General features: G+C 47.6%; 1 protein-coding gene across 2 annotated transcripts in view; it reads left to right on the top strand.

Annotated features, from left to right (window-relative positions):
- The window catches only part of VPS50 (VPS50 subunit of EARP/GARPII complex), a 215,986-nt gene that overhangs the window by 83,880 nt on the left and 109,495 nt on the right, over positions 1-22,611 (top strand). For both annotated transcript variants that reach the window (XM_073677354.1, XM_073677353.1), the window contains exons 7-10: positions 1,123-1,240; positions 1,317-1,352; positions 3,104-3,186; positions 17,191-17,233. In XM_073677354.1, coding sequence (XP_073533455.1) covers positions 1,123-1,240; positions 1,317-1,352; positions 3,104-3,186; positions 17,191-17,233 — 280 coding nt within the window. The remainder of the gene's footprint in view (positions 1-1,122; positions 1,241-1,316; positions 1,353-3,103; positions 3,187-17,190; positions 17,234-22,611) is intronic.

The raw sequence follows: 22,611 nt of genomic DNA, 5'->3' as shown, positions 1-22,611 counted from the left end.
CCGATCCTTCTTTTCCTCCTTCAGCATGGCCGATCCTTCTTTTCCTCCTTCAGCATGGCCGATCCTTCTTTTCCTCCTTTTCCTCCTTCAGCATGGCCGATCCTTCTTTTCCTCCTTTTCCTCCTTCAGCATGGCCGATCCTTCTTTTCCTCCTTCAGCAATGGCCGATCTTACTTTTCCTCCTTCAGCATGCCCGATCCTTCCTTTTCCTCCTTCAGCATGCCCGATCCTTCTTCTCCTTGACATCTGCCTTCGAGGAGACAGAATTCAAGCAACAGGGGGTCAGACAAAGGGATCTGCCTACTAGATTTAAAAAACATCCTGCAAGACTTAAAAAAAAAAAAAAAAAAAAAGTAAAAATAAAGGAGAGAATGTTTTTTGGGGAACAAATAAAATATTGTTTGATTTTTTTTTTTTTAAAAAAACTGAAAACCACACAACCAAAAACAATTCTTTTTTTTTTTTATAAAGTCAAACAATATTTTATTTGTCCCCCAAAATGGCGCAAAAAAAAAAAAATCCTAACCCCATCCTGCAAAAAAAGCCAGCCCTTCTACTGAAAACTGAAAAGTAAGCCCGCAAGTCATGGCCTTCTGAGAGCAGCAGCACAAAAGTTCTGCAACTCAAAGACAAAATAGTGAAAAAAAATAGAAAATAATAAAATAAAAAAAACCCTGGCTACCAAAAGCCCAAAGTAGGTCGGTCCTTAAAGGACTATTTTCAATTTTTGAAAGGTTTCATCTATGCACTGGATAGGTGATATTTTGAGGATTAAGCTGTGGGAATCTGACCACCGGGACTCCCACTGATCCCGAGAACGAGACCTCTCGGAATTGAGTGTTGGCTGCGCATGCGCGAGCGACTCCGCTCTGTTTGGCCTCTATGGAGCTGTAGTGGAAAGCCGATCAGTCCCGCTCTCCGGCAGACTGAATGGAGCGGAGTCGTGCAGGTGCAGGGTGTCAGAGCGCTCGATTTTTTTAGGTCATTTGGGTCCCATCGGACTGATTTTCCAGGTGTTATTTTTACCTAGACGGTCTGTTAATGGGTGAAGCTGCGCGGCCGCTGTACTGATGGCCTCCAAATTAGTTCTTCATTGACATAACTTCTTTTTTTCCTCCACAGATCCCTAAATACTGCAAAAGAAGGCTTCACGCAAGCCAGCCTGGGGCTACTGGCCAACCAGAGGAAGCGGCAGCTATTGATCGGTCTGCTGAAGTCTCTGAGGACTATAAAAACACTGGTAAAGACGACCGTGCCGATCGTATTATTTCTGCATTTATCAACAGCTAATTAATCATTTCTTTCTACTTTTCCAGCAAAGAACGGACGTCCGTCTGAGTGAAATGCTGGAGGTAGGTGGATTTCCATTCATCCCGATCTCATTTGCAACTAAATGGATGAGATTAATTAGTTGTGTCCGATAGCACCGCGTAGATGTCATACAGATCGCCATCGTCGGTGCTCACGGCTCCCGCAGAGGACTCAGAGGTGCGCTCCCCGTGCAAGCAATTATTTACTGACATGGGAGATGGATCGCTGTTGCTTTTTCTGCTTAACTTGCATTCTGGAGTATATACTTGCTTGATATTAGTATGCACATGTCATGAAGTGGGGGCGATGGTGGTGGGGGGCGATATGTTACCTAAATTAAATCAGTCGTCTTTCTTTTCCAATTGTAGATAGTTTTTAATTCAATTTTCAGTACATGGTTTTGGAGACAGCCATCATGTATCTGTTTAACGCATTTGGAGGGGGCGTCGCGGGCCGTCCCCTGCAGGAGGGGGCGTCGCGGGCCGTCCCCTGCAGGAGGGGGCGTCGCGGGCCGTCCCCTGCGGGAGGGCGTCTAGTCGTGCTGTGATGGGGGGATGTTATGGGCATGCTTTTAACCAGAGCAAAGGTCATTGTGAAAGGAGAAGGGGAAGGAGGTGAGCTGTGACTATCACCTATTTTCAGTGATGTGATCTTGCATTTTCTGCCTCCGTTAAAGTAAAGATATTGCTTTTTATTGTAATTGATGACCAGTTGGACATGAATGTACAGTGATATGTACAGGCTCTAGAAGCCATTCGGTTCAAAATTTATAAAATCGTATTTCAAAAGTTATTCTTTGCAAAATGCACGTATTTACGTAAGAAAATGTTCCTGACATCTGTTTTCAGCTTTCCGGTCCCTCTCCTGCGTTCCGGCCCCTCTCCTGCGCTCCGGCCCCTCTCCTGCGCTCCGGCCCCTCTCCTGCGCTCCGGCCCCTCTCCTGCGCTCCGGCCCCTCTCCTGCGCTCCGGCCCCTCTCCTGCGCTCCGGCCCCTCTCCTGCGCTCCGGCCCCTCTCTTGCGCTCCGGCCCCTCTCTTGCGCTCCGGCCCCTCTCTTGCGCTCCGGCCCCTCTCTTGCGCTCCGGCCCCTCTCTTGCGCTCCGGCCCCTCTCTTGCACTCCGGCCCCTCTCTTGCGCTCCGGCCCCTCTCTTGCGCTCCGGCCCCTCTCCTGCGCTCCGGCCCCTCTCTTGCGCTCCGGCCCCTCTCTTGCGCTCCGGCCCCTCTCCTGCGCTCCGGCCCCTCTCCTGCGCTCCGGCCCCCTCTCCCCCGTCCCGCCCCCCTCCCGCGTTGTAGACTTGCGCTGACCATAGAGCCACCTGCCTGTTGACTGCTGTGACTCATCTCAGACCGGTGCTGTGAGGATGCCACGTGGCTTTGCTGGTCCATGATTGCTCACAGCAGTAGTAGCCGGAGGAGGGGAGCATGTTTTGTCTCTTAGATTTTGCGGTTTTATTTTTGTAACCCTCGACATGCTTTTTGGAGTCCCCTTTTTGTCCATGTCTGCAAGAGCTAATTAAAAGAGCCAGCTGCACATGTGCCCTGCCACTTCCACCCACTGAGATGCTTTGGTACTTTTGGGGTCATAGGCTTGAATGACACCTATGCAACCTGCTGCTCCATTCATCCTGTCATGGTGGTGGGTTTGCCTCTCAGGGGTAATGAAGGATGCAAGTTCCCCACTTTTGGTGATAATTAGTGACTTATCCAGTGGGTTGGTGATAACATGTTTTGGCTGGAATACCCTTTTAGCTCACCTAATATGTAATGATGGCCCTATATCATGTATTTGTAGGAGGAAGACTACCCCGGAGCCATCCAGCTGTGCCTGGAGTGTCAGAAGGCAGCGAGTACATTCAAGCACTACAGCTGTATAAGGTACATAATATTGGGGGCTCCAATATGCTACTGTATGGCCATATGGTAACACACTATCTGTAACGATGCTTTTGTCTGACAAGTCGGGACCAATGGCACCTACTCTATCCCTAACACTAAGGGCGCCCTAGCTACCCTTGCTCCCCAGGTTACTTCTGATGGTGAAGATGCTGGGGCCATGTACCTTGCTGTTCTCCTGAATCAGCCCTTATCTGTCCCCTCCATCACCTAGGGAAGTGGGGAGGAATAGTGTATGTTTATACACAAACCAGACAAACAAGGAAGGACATACAGGGACAAATGAAAATACCAAACATGCAAATATGCACTCACAGACAACAGAGGGAAAACACCAAAGAGATTAGGAGGGTAAACAAAAATAGAAGAGGAAGTGACTATGCACAGAACCAAAACACCAAGCAACAGTCACAGAAAAATTCTCCTTAAATGCCTCTACCGAACACCGAATCCTCCACTCCTCACCAGGCAGTACAAGACTTAACACTGGCAATCCAGATTGCCAGAGCAGACACTATATAGGAGAGGGAAGTGGCTGATGGTGCACAGCTGAGAACTTCCAAGAAGGAAGCTACAGAAACTCTAAGCTGAGCAGTTTTGTGATGTGAACTCAGACGGTGCGGTCTTTTGGCTAGTTTCTGTCGCGGTAAACCCGTGACACTGTCACAATGTGTAATACCGCAGCAAAGACCATGGAAAAAATTCTGATCCTATCTATCTTTCAATCCTAATATCTATCTGTTGTCTATCTATTATCTATCGTGCCAAAAGGTTAAAGCAGTTGTCATCTTAAAAGAAGTAATCTCCTATCCAACATGGTTGATTACTTATAGAGCGACGAAGGTGCCACCGTCACCAATGTTTGCCAGTAAGGGGCTTTTTAGGTCATGCGCTATTCGAGACTGTTGTGGGTATTCTGTATAGGAGTATGTGGTGGACATGCTTTATAGAACGTTGTTGCGGGCGTGCTGTGTGGGTCACTGTTGCGGGCGTGCTGTGTGGGGAAGAATGTTGCGGGCGTGATGTGTGGGTCACTGTTGCGGGCATGCTGTGTGGTGAAGAATGTTGCGGGAATGCTGCTGGCGTGCTGTGTGGGGAAGAATGTTGCAGGCGTGCTGTGTGGGGAAGAATGTTGTGGGCGTGCTGTGTGGGGAAGAATGTTGTGGGCGTGCTGTGTGGGGAAGAATGTTGTGGGCGTGCAGTGTGGGGAAGAATGTTGTGGGCGTGCTGTGTGGGGAAGAATGTTGTGGGCGTGCTGTGTGGGGAAGAATGTTGCGGGCGTGCTGTGTGGGGAAGAATGTTGCGGGCGTGCTGTGTTGTGAAGAATGTTGCGGGCGTGCTATGTTGTGAAGAATGTTGCGGGCGTGCTGTGTTGTGAAGAATGTTGCGGGCGTGCTGTGTTGTGAAGAATGTTGCGGGCGTGCTGTGTTGTGAAGAATGTTGCGGGCGTGCTGTGTTGTGAAGAATGTTGCGGGCGTGCTGTGTTGTGAAGAATGTTGCGGGCGTGCTGTGTTGTGAAGAATGTTGCGGGCGTGCTGTGTTGTGAAGAATGTTGCGGGCGTGCTGTGTTGTGAAGAATGTTGCGGGCGTGCTGTGTGGGGAAGAATGTTGCGGGCGTGCTGTGCTGTGTGGGGAAGAATGTTGCGGGCGTGCTGTGTGGGGAAGAATGTTGCGGGCGTGCTGTGTGGGGAAGAATGTTGCGGGCGTGCTGTGTGGGGAAGAATGTTGCGGGCGTGCTGTGTGGGGAAGAATGTTGCGGGCGTGCTGTGTGGGGAAGAATGTTGCGGGCGTGCTGTGTGGGGAAGAATGTTGCGGGCGTGCTGTGTGGGGAAGAATGTTGCGGGCGTGCTGTGTGGGGAAGAATGTTGCAGGCTTGCTGTGTGGGGAAGAATGTTGCAGGCTTGCTGTGTGGGGAAGAATGTTGCGGGCGTGCTGTGTGGGAAAGAATGTTGCGGGCGTGCTGTGTGGGGAAGAATGTTGCGGGCGTGATGTGTGGGTCACTGTTGCGGGCATGCTGTGTGGTGAAGAATGTTGCGGGAATGTTGCGGGCGTGCTGTGTGGGGAAGAATGTTGCGGGCGTGCTGTGTTGTGAAGAATGTTGCTGGCGTGCTGTGTTGGGAAGAATGTTGCGGGCGTGCTGTGTGGGGAAGAATGTTGCGGGCGTGCTGTGTTGTGAAGAATGTTGCTGGCGTGCTGTGTTGTGAAGAATGTTGCTGGCGTGCTGTGTTGTGAAGAATGTTGCGGGCGTGCTGTGTTGGGAAGAATGTTGCGGGCGTGCTGTGTTGGGAAGAATGTTGCGGGCGTGCTGTGTTGGGAAGAATGTTGCGGGCGTGCTGTGTTGGGAAGAATGTTGCGGGCGTGCTGTGTGGGGAAGAATGTTGCGGGCGTGCTGTGTGGGGAAGAATGTTGCGGGCGTGCTGTGTGGGGAAGAATGTTGCAGGCTTGCTGTGTGGGGAAGAATGTTGCAGGCTTGCTGTGTGGGGAAGAATGTTGCGGGCGTGCTGTGTGGGAAAGAATGTTGCGGGCGTGCTGTGTGGGGAAGAATGTTGCGGGCGTGATGTGTGGGTCACTGTTGCGGGCATGCTGTGTGGTGAAGAATGTTGCGGGAATGTTGCGGGCGTGCTGTGTGGGGAAGAATGTTGCGGGCGTGCTGTGTTGTGAAGAATGTTGCTGGCGTGCTGTGTTGGGAAGAATGTTGCGGGCGTGCTGTGTGGGGAAGAATGTTGCGGGCGTGCTGTGTTGTGAAGAATGTTGCGGGCGTGCTGTGTTGTGAAGAATGTTGCTGGCGTGCTGTGTTGTGAAGAATGTTGCGGGCGTGCTGTGTTGGGAAGAATGTTGCGGGCGTGCTGTGTTGGGAAGAATGTTGCGGGCGTGCTGTGTTGGGAAGAATGTTGCGGGCGTGCTGTGTTGGGAAGAATGTTGCGGGCGTGCTGTGTTGTGAAGAATGTTGCGGGCGTGCTGTGTTGTGAAGAATGTTGCGGGCGTGCTGTGTTGTGAAGAATGTTGCGGGCGTGCTGTGTTGTGAAGAATGTTGCGGGCGTGCTGTGTTGTGAAGAATGTTGCGGGCGTGCTGTGTTGTGAAGAATGTTGCGGGCGTGCTGTGTTGTGAAGAATGTTGCGGGCGTGCTGTGTTGGGAAGAATGTTGCGGGCGTGCTGTGTTGTGAAGAATGTTGCGGGCGTGCTGTGTTGTGAAGAATGTTGCGGGCGTGCTGTGTTGTGAAGAATGTTGCGGGCGTGCTGTGTTGTGAAGAATGTTGCGGGCGTGCTGTGTTGTGAAGAATGTTGCGGGCGTGCTGTGTTGTGAAGAATGTTGCGGGCGTGCTGTGTTGTGAAGAATGTTGCGGGCGTGCTGTGTTGTGAAGAATGTTGCGGGCGTGCTGTGTTGTGAAGAATGTTGCGGGCGTGCTGTGTTGTGAAGAATGTTGCGGGCGTGCTGTGTTGTGAAGAATGTTGCGGGCGTGCTGTGTTGTGAAGAATGTTGCGGGCGTGCTGTGTTGTGAAGAATGTTGCGGGCGTGCTGTGTTGTGAAGAATGTTGCGGGCGTGCTGTGTTGTGAAGAATGTTGCGGGCGTGCTGTGTTGTGAAGAATGTTGCGGGCGTGCTGTGTTGTGAAGAATGTTGCGGGCGTGCTGTGTTGTGAAGAATGTTGCGGGCGTGCTGTGTTGTGAAGAATGTTGCGGGCGTGCTGTGTTGTGAAGAATGTTGCGGGCGTGCTGTGTTGTGAAGAATGTTGCGGGCGTGCTGTGTTGTGAAGAATGTTGCGGGCGTGCTGTGTGGGGAAGAATGTTGCGGGCGTGCTGTGTGGGGAAGAATGTTGCGGGCGTGCTGTGCTGTGTGGGGAAGAATGTTGCGGGCGTGCTGTGTGGGGAAGAATGTTGCGGGCGTGCTGTGTGGGGAAGAATGTTGCGGGCGTGCTGTGTGGGGAAGAATGTTGCGGGCGTGCTGTGTGGGGAAGAATGTTGCGGGCGTGCTGTGTGGGGAAGAATGTTGCGGGCGTGCTGTGTGGGGAAGAATGTTGCGGGCGTGCTGTGTGGGGAAGAATGTTGCAGGCTTGCTGTGTGGGGAAGAATGTTGCGGGCGTGCTGTGTGGGAAAGAATGTTGCGGGCGTGCTGTGTGGGGAAGAATGTTGCGGGCGTGATGTGTGGGTCACTGTTGCGGGCATGCTGTGTGGTGAAGAATGTTGCGGGAATGTTGCGGGCGTGCTGTGTGGGGAAGAATGTTGCGGGCGTGCTGTGTTGTGAAGAATGTTGCGGGCGTGCTGTGTTGTGAAGAATGTTGCTGGCGTGCTGTGTTGTGAAGAATGTTGCGGGCGTGCTGTGTTGGGAAGAATGTTGCGGGCGTGCTGTGTTGGGAAGAATGTTGCGGGCGTGCGGTGTTGGGAAGAATGTTGCGGGCGTGCTGTGTTGGGAAGAATGTTGCGGGCGTGCTGTGTTGGGAAGAATGTTGCGGGCGTGCTGTGTTGTGAAGAATGTTGCGGGCGTGCTGTGTGGGGAAGAATGTTGCGGGCGTGCTGTGTGGGGAAGAATGTTACGGGCGTGCTGTGTTGGGAAGAATGTTGCGGGCGTGCTGTGTTGGGAAGAATGTTGCGGGCGTGCTGTGTTGGGAAGAATGTTGCGGGCGTGCTGTGTTGGGAAGAATGTTGCGGGCGTGCTGTGTTGGGAAGAATGTTGCGGGCGTGCTGTGTGGGGAAGAATGTTGCGGGCGTGCTGTGTGGGGAAGAATGTTGCGGGCGTGCTGTGTGGGGAAGAATGTTGCGGGCGTGCTGTGTGGGGAAGAATGTTGTGGGCGTGCTGTGTGGGGAAGAATGTTGCGGGCGTGCTGTGTGGGGAAGAATGTTGCGGGCGTGCTGTGTGGGGAAGAATGTTGCGGGCGTGCTGTGTGGGGAAGAATGTTGCGGGCGTGCTGTGTTGTGAAGAATGTTGCGGGCGTGCTGTGTTGTGAAGAGTGTTGCGGGCGTGCTGTGTTGTGAAGAGTGTTGCGGGCGTGCTGTGTTGTGAAGAGTGTTGCGGGCGTGCTGTGTTGTGAAGAGTGTTGCGGGCGTGCTGTGTTGGGAAGAGTGTTGCGGGCGTGCTGTGTTGGGAAGAGTGTTGCGGGCGTGCTGTGTTGGGAAGAGTGTTGCGGGCGTGCTGTGTTGTGAAGAGTGTTGCGGGCGTGCTGTGTTGTGAAGAGTGTTGCGGGCGTGCTGTGTTGTGAAGAGTGTTGCGGGCGTGCTGTGTTGTGAAGAGTGTTGCGGGCGTGCTGTGTTGGGAAGAGTGTTGCGGGCGTGCTGTGTTGGGAAGCGTGTTGCGGGCGTGCTGTGTTGGGAAGAGTGTTGCGGGCGTGCTGTGTTGGGAAGAGTGTTGCGGGCTTGCTGTGTTGGGAAGAGTGTTGCGGGCTTGCTGTGTTGGGAAGAGTGTTGCGGGCTTGCTGTGTTGGGAAGAGTGTTGCGGGCGTGCTGTGTTGTGAAGAATGTTGCGGGCGTGCTGTGTGGGGAAGAATGTTGCGGGCGTGCTGTGTGGGGAAGAATGTTGCGGGCGTGCTGTGTGGGGAAGAATGTTGCGGGCGTGCTGTGTGGGGGAGAGTTTTGCGAGCACCCTCTGCGGGGGATTGTTGCGGGCCTGTTCTGCAGTGGATCGTTGCGGTCGCGCCCTATGGGGGATCTTTGTGGGCGCGCTCTGCGGGGCATTGTTGCTAGCGCGCTCTGTGGGAGAGAATGTTGTGCTTGTAACCAGAGTGGAGGTCAGCACACAGGGGGCGGAGGTCAGGTCAGCCTGCAGTAAGCTGGGCTTGGTCAGCGCACAGGGAGAGGGGGCAGAGGTCAGCGCGCAGGGAGCGGGGGCGGAGGTCAGGTCAGCACACACGGAGCGGGAGCGGAGGTCAGGTCAGCACACACGGAGCGGGAGCGGAGGCGGAGGTCAGGTCAGCGCGCAGTAAGCTGGGCGGAGGTCAGCGCACAGGGAGCGGGGGCGGAGGTCAGGTCAGCGCGCAGTAAGCTGGGCGGAGGTCAGCGCACACAAGGAGCGGGGGCGGAGGTCAGGTCAGCGCACAGGGAGCGGGGGCGGAGGTCAGGTCAGCGCGCAGTAAGCTGGGCGGAGGTCAGCACACACAAGGAGCGGGGGCGGAGGTCAGGTCAGCGCGCAGTAAGCTGGGCGGAGGTCAGCGCACACAAGGAGCGGGGGCGGAGGTCAGGTCAGCGCGCAGTAAGCTGGGCGGAGGTCAGCGCACACAAGGAGCGGGGGCGGAGGTCAGGTCAGCGCGCAGTAAGCTGGGCGGAGGTCAGCACACACGGAGCGGGGGCGGAGGTCAGCGCACACATGGGGCGGGGGTCAGGTCAGCGCGCAGTAAGCTGGGCGGAGGTCAGCGCACACAAGGAGCGGGGGCGGAGGTCAGGTCAGCGCGCAGTAAGCTGTGCGGAGGTCAGCACACACAAGGAGCGGGGGCGGAGGTCAGGTCAGCGCGCAGTAAGCTGGGCGGAGGTCAGCGCACACAAGGAGCGGGGGCGGAGGTCAGGTCAGCGCGCAGTAAGCTGGGCGGAGGTCAGCGCACACAAGGAGCGGGGGCGGAGGTCAGGTCAGCGCGCAGTAAGCTGGGCGGAGGTCAGCGCACACAAGGAGCGGGGGCGGAGGTCAGGTCAGCGCGCAGTAAGCTAGGCGGATGTCAGCGCGCACAGGGAGCGGGGGCGGAGGTCAGGTCAGCGCGCAGTAAGCTGGGCGGAGGTCAGCGCACACATGGGGCGGGGGTCAGGTCAGCGCGCAGTAAGCTGGGCGGAGGTCAGCGCACACAAGGAGCGGGGGCGGAGGTCAGCGCACGCATGGAGCGGGGGCGGAGGTCAGCACACAGGGAGCGGGGCAGAGCTGTGTGTTCTGCTTCCATCTTTACAATACAGTTGTTTCCTGTTATAGTGATTTATGACCTGTTGGATATTAATGTATAGTGATACATAGAGGCGGCAGAAGATGATTGGTTCAAAATTTATAATGAAACCTTATTCCAATTACTATTTTTATGCCTACAATACAATACAAATACAATACAATCCATGCATATACATAAAGCAATGCCTCTGAAGTTGTCTGTGATTTTTTTTTTTTTTTAAAGCAGCCTCCATTCTAGCACTGATTTCTGTATTTTTTGCAACGTTTCATGCAGTTTTACTCCTGAATTCTGACACAATCAGCTTTTGATGAATCGGCCCTAAGGGTTGTGTCCCCGATTCGGCAATGTGCTCAGTTCATCCGGTCAGTTTCGGCTGCCGCACTCCCTTTAAGGGTGAGTTAGTGAGGGTTTGTCGTGGCCTGAGCCCTAGAGGCAGCGCTACAGCCTAACAGATCAATAAGCGTTCTCCCTCCCCGCACCTTCATGCCGCGGCTCGTATGTATAGTCATGTTCTATGTAATTGTATTGACTTTTCTGGCAATCCGCGCTGTCAGGTTATAATCTGTGGCACTGAAACATGTGGCAGTAAATGAAATCCAATCGTGGAAACCTGTTCCTTAAGAGGCCTCCTGAGGCTTCACGCATCGCGTCTTGGAATTCCCGATCATTATTATGGTTTCAGTAGTAAATTTAGAAAATTATTATTTTATGTGCTGTGAATGCAGATGGGTAGGAGGATTTCCAGAGCTGCAGTTCACAACCTTTCCTGGTCCGTGTGCCACATTGTGCCACTTCTAAAGGCAGCTTGTGAGACATATCCACAACCTATGCAATGTCTGATGGATGGAGGTTCTACTTCTGGAGAAAGGGAGGTCTACTCCAGAGATGAAACGTAAAGGTGGCCATGCTGTATTGATCCAGAGTTACATCCTGTATTATGCTCCAGAGCTGCACTCACTATTCTGCTTGTGCAGTCACTGTGTACATACATTACATTACTGATCCTATGTTACATCCTGTATTATACTCCAGAGCTGCACTCACTATTCTGCTGGTGCAGTCACTGTGTACATACATTACATTACTGATCCTGTACTGATCCTGAGGTACATCCTGTATTATACTCCAGAGCTGCACTCACTATTCTGTTGGTGCAGTCACTGTGTACATACATTACATTACTGATCCTGAGGTACATTCTGTATTATACTCCAGAGCTGCACTCACTATTCTGCTGGTGCAGTTACTGTGTACATACATTACATTACTGATCCTAAGTTACATCCTGTATTATACTGCAGAGCTGCACTCACTATTCTGCCAGTCAGATACTCATGTATTGCTGAACTAAACTTCTGTTGTAAATGAAATCTACAGAATTTCGTAAGCGGCTTCATGTATAAAACAGAAAAGAACATAAAAAAAACACAGTAAATGAAATTACCTTCCAAAGTTACTCAACTTTTTATGTATCTTCAGACTTTATTCTCCCATGTATAGCGGAGCTGCGCCCTGTATTCGAGGCGGTATCGGTGCAGTGTCTGTGCTCCAGGTTTATCTCCGAGTCCCCCAGTCACTTGACTTTTATGCTAATCACCCGTCGACTCCTAACAGTATAATTGCACTTCGGCTTTGCGCCTCAGTTTTTTACGGTGGTTTTTACTTCTTGGCATATTGCACTTCTGGCCGGCTGCCATTTATTAACGCATCTCCTTGCTCTTTTATACATTTCGGCACTTATTTATGCTGAATCTCGCGCCTTCCAGAGTGGAGCCTTGAGGCAGCAGCTTCTTTCCCCTTCATTGCTCGTCTCGCCTGTAATGGCTTCTCTTTGCCAGATTTGCTTTTCCTGAGAAGTTAAGACTTTTAGTCGTTTAATTTAGTCGATCTCTTTACAGCCCTGGAACCGGCATGATGTAAATGTGTTGGCTTCTGCTGGACAGGACTCTTTAGTCCTTTCCAGTATAAATAGGCACATTTACATTATTTCATCTTAACGTGTTTTTTTTTTTTTTATGACTAACCTTGTATTACCCATCCATAGGATAGTGGATAACTTGGTGATCCTTGGGACCTCCTACGATCGATCCCAAGATCGCAACTACGCTACCTACAATCGTCAGGACAATTACGCACTGACGAGTGATGGCCAAGGCGGCGGCTGTTTCCACTACTAGGCCGGTTATTGGGAAACTCACAGTGAGTGTATGGTATATACACCTCTGATTCCAACTCATGGAATGTGTGTATATACCACCGTACGCTCACTGCCAGCTCCGCAATAACAAAAAAAGGAACCACTAGTAGCTGCCAACACCAATCGTTTATACAGGCTGATTGGACACCCGTTACAGGAAGCGCATGGCTTCAGGGGTGCAGTTTACAGAGCAAGAAGAACAGAGGTATTAAATTTTATATATTTAATCCGGAAAGGTAGGCAGTGTTTATAAAAGATATACAAAGATGATACAAAATGGGAACAAAACAATACAATATGTACAATTACAGAAGATATAAAGGATAAACAAAGCTAATTAATAAACCTTGTCACGGAAATGGCTCAGAGCTTAGCGGAGGGAAGTGCTCTGATTGGGAAAATGGAACATTCTCACTGCGACCTCTGATTTCCCAAATGAACCAAGACAGATGCCCAAATTCTACTTTTTATTAGATCAAGTCTACACACACATACCTCCCCTTGATGAACTAATGTGGGGGGTTGATTGTGGGATATGCTAGGTCTGTTAGAATTTTATGAGATCCCTAACTTTCGGGATATCTTTATCCCCAGAGGTCCCAGGCGGTAGATAGAATCATAGAATGGTAGAGTTGGAAGGGACCTCCTGGGTCATCTGGTCCAACCCCCTGCTCAAAGCAAGATTCACTAGATCATCTCAGACAGATGTCTGTCCAGCCTCTGTTTGAAGACGTCCATTGAAGGGGAACTCACCACCTCTCGTGGCAGCCTGTTCCACTCATTAATCACCCTAACTGTCAAAAAGTTTTTTCTAATATCTAATCTGTGTCTCCTCCCATTTAGTTTCATCCCATTGCTTCTAGTCTTTCCTTGTGCAAATGAGAATAAAGATGATCCTTCTACAATGTGACAGCCCTTGACATATTTGTAGACCGCTATTAAGTCTCCTCTCAGTCTTCTTTTTTGCAAGCTAAACATTCCCAAATCCTGCAACCGTTCCTCATAGGACATGGTTTGCAGACCAGTCACCATTCTGGTCGCTCTTCTCTGAACTTGCTCCAGTTTGTCTATGTCTTTTTTAAAATGTGGTGCCCAAAACTGTACACAGTATTCCAGATGAGGTCTGACCAAAGAGGAGTAAAGACCGATAATGACTTCACGTGATCTAGACTGTATGCGTCTGTTAATACATCCCAGAATTGTATTTGCCTTTTTTGCTGCTGCATCACACTGTTGACTCATGTTCAGTCTATGATCTATTAGTATACCTAAGTCTTTTTCACATGTACTGTTGCTTAGCTCTATTCCTCCCATTCTGTATATGTTTTTTTCATTTTTATTGCCCAGATGTAGTACTTTGCATTTTTCCCTGTTAAAAACCATTCTGTTGGTTGCTGCCCACTGCTCCAGTTTATTTAGGTCTTTTTGAATCCTCTCTCTCTCTTCTCTAGTATTAGCTATCCCTCCTAGCTTTGTGTCATCAGCAAATTTAATCAGTTTACCCTCAATTCCTTCATCTAAATCATTGATAAAGATGTTGAACAATACAGGTCCCAGGACGGAGCCCTGTGGTACCCCACTTGAGACATTCATCCAGCTGGATGTGAAGCCATTTACAACCACCCTTTGAGTCTGATCACTAAGCCAGTTATGAATCCACCTAACAGTTGCCTGGTCCATTGCATACTTGGTCATTTTTTCAATAAGGATGGTCTGAGATACTTTGTCAAATGCATTGCTGAAGTCAAGATATACTATATCTACAGCATTTCCCTGATCCACCCAGTCAGTGATTCTGTCATAGAAGGAAATTAAGTTAGTCTGACATGACTTGTTAGTTACAAACCCATGCTGACTCTGGTTAATCACTTCATCCTTATCCATGTACTTACATACATGTTGTTTAATAATTTGTTCAAAGATCTTTCCTGGTATAGAAGTCAGACTCACCGGCCTATAGTTCCCTGGGTCCACCTTCTTCCCCTTTTTGAAGATAGGAACAACATTTGCTCTTCTCCAGTCTTCTGGGACTTCTCCTGTTCTCCAAGAATTTTCAAAGATTATGGAGAGTGGTTCTAAAATTTCTTCTACGATCTCCTTCAGTACTCTGGGGTGTAATTCATCTGGACCTGGAGACTTGAACTCATTTATGTTAGCTAAATATTCCCTCACAATCTTTCTGTTTACAGATAACTTGAATTCCTCTATTCCTTTAAATGGACAGTGAAGATCAGTTGATGTTACATTTTCTTTCTGAGAGAAAACAGATGCAAAATAGGAATTAAAAAGTTCGGCCTTCTCAACATCCTCTCTTACCATTTCTCCATTTTCATCCTGTAAAAATCCTATAGCATCTTTGACTTTTCTTTTACTTCTGACATACCCCCAAAATCCTTTTTTATTGTTTTTGACATCTCTTGCAAGCCTTAATTCATTGTCAGCTTTAGCTAACCTGATACGTGCCCTGCAGGATCTGCAGACTGCATTATAATCTTCTTTAGATATGCCTCCATCTTTCCATTTAATAAACATTTCTTTCTTTCTTTTTAGCATGTGTTTAAGTTCTGTGTTCATCCATCCTGGTTTCCTTAAATGCTTCCCATTCTTCCTACTTTTCGGGATTGTTAACGATTGTGCTTTGAGAATCTCATTTTTAAAAATTTCCCATCCTTCCTGGACATTTTTGTCCTTAAGGACATCCAGCCATTGGATCCCTCCTATTCTCTTTCTGAGTCTCTTAAAATCTGCCTTTCTAAAATCTAACCTTGAAGTTTGAGTCTTCACATATCTTCCTCCTCTAGTTATCCAAAATTCTATAATAGCATGATCGCTGCTTCCTAGGGTCCCAGCCACCTTTACCTCCTCAACCATTTCCTCCCTGTTTATAAGGATTAGATCCAAAGTAGCAGATCCCCTTGTTTTCTCCCCTACCTTTTGGAAGATAAAGTTGTCAGCAAGAGAGGATAAGAATTTGCTTGACCTGTTAGTTTTACTTGAGAGAGATTCCCAACAAATGTCTGGATAGTTGAAATCTCCCATGACCACTACGTCATATTTTTTGGAGAACTTGGTCATTTGATACATAAAGAGTTCATCCATATCTTCAGCTTGCCCAGGTGGCCTGTAGTAAATGCCTACAATGGTGTCCTTTCCGTTGTTCTCTCCTTGTATTCTTACCCAAACAGTTTCCACAGAACTCCCAGTCTCTGAAGCTTCAATCTCTGTGCAGATATACGCTTTTCTAACATACAATGCAACACCTCCTCCTCGTTTATCAAGTCTGTTTCTTGCAAATAAGTTGTATCCTTTTAGCCTTTTATTCCAATCATGTGTATCGTCCCACCAAGTTTCAGTGATTCCAATGACATCATATTCCTTTTCCTGCATTAGTAGTTCTAATTCTCCTTGTTTGTTGCCCATGCTTTGTGCATTTGTATAAAAACATTTTAGTTTGTGATTGGTTTCTCTTCCTCCCATATTTTTATTATTTAGATTTTTTTGTCTTTGTTCTTCCTTTCCACTTCCAGTAGCAGAGATCTCAATAGTATTTGTCAGCTGTATGGCTTTTTCTGGCCTTTTGCTTCCCTTCCCACATTGTTCTAGTTTAAAGCTCTTCTGATGAGTGTAGCAAGGCGACTTCCAAATACATGTTTTCCAGTCTTCGTAAGGTGCACCCCATCTCTAGCAAGTAGTCCATCGTATAGGTAATTCATTCCGTGATCCAGAAATCCAAATCCTTGTTGACGGCACCATCGACGTAGCCAGTTGTTCACCTGTAGAATCTTATTCCACCTCATTGTTCCATGGCCATCCACTGGGAGGATGGATGAGAAGACCACCTGCGCTCCTAATTCAGATATTGTCGTCATGTTTCTTATTGCGATTTTACCTTTCTGTAGAAATGAAACATGGCATGGATTTCATCATCCATTGGACCAATATTAAGTTGAAGAATTTCTACCGGCCTTACGGTGATGTGAGTGAATGCGTTATTTACGTCCCTTTGCTACGAAGCCGAAAATATGTCTTCTATAACTATCGGATTGATGCAAACTCCAATATTCATCACTGACCACTGGCTCCGAAGTGTCTCAGAATGATTCTTTGATCAGAGGAAGCTCTCTGGTTTGGAAAAGTAATTCTCGCCTCTGCGTAAACGAATCTTAGACTTGGTGTCTTTTTCCCAGCAAATCTCCCTGCTGTAATTACTTGGTCAATGCAGGAAGCCCCTACTTCAATGGAGATGGAAGTGTCAGCTCTCTCACTTTCCCTGTTTTAATTAGTTTCTCTCTTCCCTAGTTATGGTTACTTGTATATGTGCAATGTTGGGGTGATATATCCCCTCCTTGGAGATATATATAGATATATATATATTATACATACATACATACATACACATATATATATAAACATTTCATACCGCTTATATACACAGCACTTCCATATATTCTGCTGAAATAATGTTTCTATTATATCTCGCCTATTATTAGCGCCATTGTTAGGTTTTCTCCCTCTAATTGATGCCTTTCTTGTTCACACTACTACTTAGCTGCGTCGCACATGCACAATGTGACAGAGACATTAGTTCTGACCCGCAGGTAGTCTAATAATATATCTAATAAACCTGACATGCTCCCCCTTTATGTATTCATTCTGTTTGCTGTGTCACATGGTATAATTGATGTAATTGGCTTTTTGCAGATGTAGCAGAGCTGAATTAGACATTTAACTGCATAATGGCTTACAGGTGACTGGTCGTAGAATAGAAATCCGAGCCGGCCGGGGCTTTGTTGTATCGGTTAATGCAGAAATCAAATATACATTTTCCTCTGTAGCTAATGGGGTTGGATTAGGATTGCTTTTTTTTCTCCCCCTATAATTCTAGATAATTTTACAACTGTAACAAACCGATTTTTTTTCTTTATTTTGTAGTGAACTCAACTCAAAGCTGCAGGACACTTTAGAACAAATTGAGGTAAGTCCACCGCTAAAGATTATAAAAAAAAAAAAAAAAAAAAAAAATGGTCTATCGTGAGACATCAGCACTGAGCCTGGCCTGTGGCTGAAAAGGACAGCATGCAGAGCTCCACCCAGTTGTTTTTTCAGCTGGATTCTAGGCAAATTATAGTTAAAGGGGATTGTCCCAAAATCAATATTTATCCATAAAATAAATACTAAGTTTCTGATTTTTGGCAGTCCCACCTCTAGAACCCCCACATATTTACCCTGTTTGATGGAAAGTTGGTCATTGATGCACTCTATCCAAAATGTGTAGGACTGATGCCCGTACCTCCCTTTGTCCGACACCTTCTTAAGGGGCACTGTAGCTTGGAACGCAGTACTGGACCCTTGGCTCACAATGCCGCTGTATATTTTCTTTTTTTTTCCTCCTCCTTCTTCTAAGAGCCATAACTGTTTTTTTATTTTTCCACCGAGTACCAACATGGCCGATGCCAACAGGCCCCTAGGTGCCATGTCAAAGCATTGGCAGCCTACCATCATGAGGTGGGGTGATTAGGGGTAATGGGCGTCCAAACGGTACATCTCAATGCTTTTGTCCTCTGCCCAAACAAATCAGCTCCTGAGCCCGCTCTATACCCCTGCACCCACTCTATGATTAATGGTGCGTCATGTAAATGAACAGGTTAACCAGAAAGGGGATGAAGAAAAGAAACAACTGTAAAGGAAAAGTAAAAAAAAAAAAAATAATAATAAAGTAGTTTTTACTTGCATATTGGAGAATTCAGTATGCAGTCAGCTCCTGAGCTCCCTCTAGTGGTGGCTGTTGGCAGACAGAATGTCTTCTTTTTTATGTATTACTATGTACTAGGTGCGGAGCTCCCGCAACATTACGATAGATTTAGAAATGTTTCCGCGCCACTGGTGAAAACTTCTGACAGTATTTGAAAATGGTCGGTACTTTCTGTTAATTTATTTTTTCAACTACATAGGTCAAAGTTATATTTAATGCTATTAAATTGTTATTGAGATAAAGTTGTGCTTGTAGAGGGAGATCATGTGTCTGTCTACATGGTTATTGTTGATATTTAATTGTTAAGAAAATTCAACTTTATATAAATGCGGCTGCGACTTCAGCTCGGTCGGGTCCATTGATTAACAGCTCTGCAGCACCCTTATGAGTTTCATTTCTTTTCTTTTTTTTGTGCTTCTGTCACTAGCGCCATGAAAATCTTGCTTCTGCACAATGCTTTTTGTTATTTCAAAGTCCCTGCATAAATATCAATGTCTAAAGATGAAATTGTTACTTCCTGCAGTCACCACTAGAGGGAGCTGAGGAGCTTAGTGCAGACTGTGTTACCATCAAGTTCAGTATCAAAGCTCCCTCTAGTGGCTGCTGCTGGAAATAAAAAAGTTTTCGTGAAAATCTGTGTCTATGCAGGGGATTTTTGAGCGCTCTGTATAAAGATAAATTCAGATGTTCCTCTGGTCAGGATTTTTAATCTTCATAAGGAAAATGAAAAGCTGTTCCAAAAAAGATTGTACCTGTCTGCAGATGTGGAGATGGCGACATTGGCCTGTAGATATGTTTCAAGCTCTAATCTTCCTGATGATCTGTGCATCAGACCATATTCCCCCCCAAGTGATTCGCAGTGTAATTACCCCCATCCCCGCGGTACACGTCACACCTGTCAGCATCTCTCCTCTAGTCCGCCCGGACGGCGCGCTGTGATCGTCGGCTGATGGCTGCCGTCCCTTTTATCTGTAGATTATGGATGATTATTGTGCACATAATACAAACAGGCTTTGATCGCGGTGATTTCCCGGGAGGACGGACGATGAAGGGATTCACTTTAGAGGGAAAATGAATAATTTATGAGAAGGTTTCTGCACATTTACAGGACGCTCATCTAATATCCGGCATATATTCAGTATTCACTTCACTCAATGAGTGCGCCAGAGCAGAGGAGTGCTGCTATATACAGTACGTGTATCCCCCTGCTCTGTATATACACTACGTGTATCCCCCTCCTCTGTATATACTGTACGTGTATCCCCCTGCTCTGTATATACTGTATGTGTATCCCCCTGCTCTGTATATACAGTACGTGTATCCCCCTGCTCTGTATATACAGTATGTGTATCCCTCTGCTCTGTATATACAGTACGTGTATCTCCCTGCTCTGTATATACTGTACGTGTATCCCCCTGCTCTGTATATACTGTATGTGTATCCCCCTGCTCTGTATATACAGTACGTGTATCCCCCTGCTCTGTATATACAGTACGTGTATCCCTCTGCTCTGTATATACAGTACGTGTATCCCTCTGCTCTGTATATACAGTACGTGTATCCCTCTGCTCTGTATATACAGTACGTGTATCTCCCTGCTCTGTATTTACTGTGTATCCCCCTGCTCTGTATATACAGTACATGTATCCCCCTGCTCTGTATATACAGTACGTGTATCCCCCTGCTCTGTATATACTGTACATGTATCCCCCTGCTCTGTATATACAGTACGTGTATCTCCCCTGCTCTGTATATATAGTACGTGTATCCCTCCTGCTCTGTATATACTGTACGTGTATCCCCCTGCTCTGTATATACTGTACGTGTATCCCCCTGCTCTGTATATACTGTACGTGTATCTCCCCTGCTCTGTATATATAGTACGTGTATCCCTCCTGCTCTGTATATACTGTACGTGTATCCCCCTGCTCTGTATATACTGTACGTGTATCCCCCTGCTCTGTATATACTGTACGTGTATTCCCCTGCTCTGTATATACAGTACGTGTATCCCTCCTGCTCTGTATATACTGTACATGTATCCCCCTGCTCTGTGTATATAGTACGTGTATCCCCCTGCTCTGTGTATATAGTATGTGTATCCCCCTGCTCTGTATATACAGTACATGTATCCCCCTGCTCTGTATATGCAGTACATGTATCCCCCTGCTCTGTATATGCAGTACATGTATCCTCCTGCTCTGTATATACTGTAGTTGTATCCCCCTGCTCTGTATATACAGTACATGTGTCCCCCTGCTCTGTATATACTGTACATGTATCCCCCTGCTCTGTATATACTGTAGTTGTATCCCCTGCTCTGTATATACAGTACGTGTATCCCCCTGCTCTGTATATACAGTACGTGTATCGCCCCTGCTCTGTATATATAGTACGTGTATCCCCCCTGCTCTGTATATACTGTCCGTGTATCCCCCCTGCTCTGTATATACTGTACATGTATCCCACCCTGTGCTGTATATACTATACGTGTATTCCACTGCTCTGTATGTACAGTACGTGTATCTCCCCTGCTCTGTATATATTGTACTTGTATCCCCCTGCTCTGTATGTACTGTACATGTATCCCCCTGCTCTGTACGTACAGTACTTGTATCCCCTTGCTCTGTATATACTGTACATGTATCCCACCCTGTGCTGTATATACTGTACATATATTCCACTGCTCTGTATATACTGTAGTTGTATCTCCCTGCTCTGTATATACTGTACGTGTATCTCCCTGCTCTGTATATACTGTACGTGTATCTCCCTGCTCTGTATATACAGTACGTGTATTCCCCTGCTCTGTATATACTGTATGTGTATCCCCCTGCTCTGTATATACTGTAGTTGTATCCCCCTGCTCTGTATATACAGTACGTGTATTCCCCTGCTCTGTATATACTGTACGTGTATCCCCCTGCTCTGTATATACTGTACTTGTATCTCCCTGCTCTGTATATACTCTACATGTATTCCCCTGCTCTGTATATACAGTACGTGTATCCCTCTGTTCTGTATATACAGTACGTGTATCTCCCCTCCTCTGTATATACTGGATGTGTGTCCCCCTGCTCTGTATATACTGTACTTGTTTTTCCCTGTGCTGTATATACTGTACATGTATCCCCCTGCTCTGTATATACTGTAGTTGTATCCCCCTGCTCTGTATATACTGTACTTGTTTTTCCCTGTGCTGTATATACTGTACATGTATCCCCCTGCTCTGTATATACTGTAGTTGTATCCCCCTGCTCTGTATATACTGTAGTTGTATCCCCCTGCTCTGTATATACAGTACGTGTATCCCCCTGCTCTGTATATACAGTACGTGTATCCCTCTGCTCTGTATATACTGTACGTGTATCCCCTGCTCTGTATATACTGTACGTGTATCCCACCATGTGCTGTATATACTGTACGTGTATCCCCCTGCTCTGTATACACACTACGTGTATCCCCCCGCTCTGTATACACTGTACGTGTATCCCTTTGCTTTATATATACTGTACGTGTATCCCCCTGCTCTGTATATACTGTACGTGTATCCACCTGCTCTGTATACACACTACGTGTATCCCCCCGCTCTGTATATACTGTACGTGTATCCCTTTGCTTTGTATATACTGTACGTGTATCCCCCTGCTCTGTATATACTGTACATGTATCCCCCTGCTCTGTATACACTGTACGTGTATCCCCCTGGCTCTGTATATACTGTACGTGTATCCCCCTGCTCTGTATATACTGTACGTGTATCCCCCTGGCTCTGTATATAATGTACGTGTATCCCCCTGCTCTGTATATACTGTACGTGTATCCCCCTGCTCTGTATATACTGTACGTGTATCCCCCTGCTCTGTATACACTGTACGTGTATCCCCCTGGCTCTGTATATACAGTATATCTATCCCCCTGCTCTGTATATACTGTACATGTATCCCCCTGCTCTGTATACACTGTACGTGTATCCCCCTGCTCTGTATACTCACTACGTGTATCCCTTTGCTCTGTATATACTGTACGTGTATCTCCCCTGCTCTGTATATACTGTACGTGTATCCCCCTGGCTCTGTATATACTGTACGTGTATCCCCCTGGCTCTGTATATACTGTACGTGTATCCCCCTGGCTCTGTATATACTGTACGTGTATCCCCCTGCTCTGTATACACACTACGTGTATCCCCCTGCTCTGTATACACACTACGTGTATCCCCCCTCTCTGTATATAGTGTACGTGTATCCCTTTGCTTTGTATATACTGTACGTGTATCCCCCTGCTCTGTATACACTGTACGTGTATCCCCCTGGCTCTGTATATACTGTACGTGTATCCCCCTGGCTCTGTATATACTGTACGTGTATCCCCCTGGCTCTGTATATACTGTACGTGTATCCCCCTGGCTCTGTATATACTGTACGTGTATCCCCCTGCTCTGTATATACTGTATGTGTATCCCACCATGTGCTGTATATACTGTACGTGTATCCCTCTGCTCTGTATATACAGTACATGTGTCCCCCTGCGCTGTATATACTGTACATGTATCCCCCTGCTCTGTATACACTGTACGTGTATCTTCCTGCTCTGTATAC

The sequence above is a fragment of the Phyllobates terribilis genome, unplaced genomic scaffold (genome assembly GCF_046119375.1).
Source record: "Phyllobates terribilis strain yellow unplaced genomic scaffold, ASM4611937v1 Scaffold_4__5_contigs__length_816908805, whole genome shotgun sequence".
NCBI lineage: Eukaryota > Metazoa > Chordata > Amphibia > Anura > Dendrobatidae > Phyllobates > Phyllobates terribilis.
Note: the sequence above shows the minus strand (reverse complement) of the source record. Positions and strands in the feature narration are given on the sequence as shown.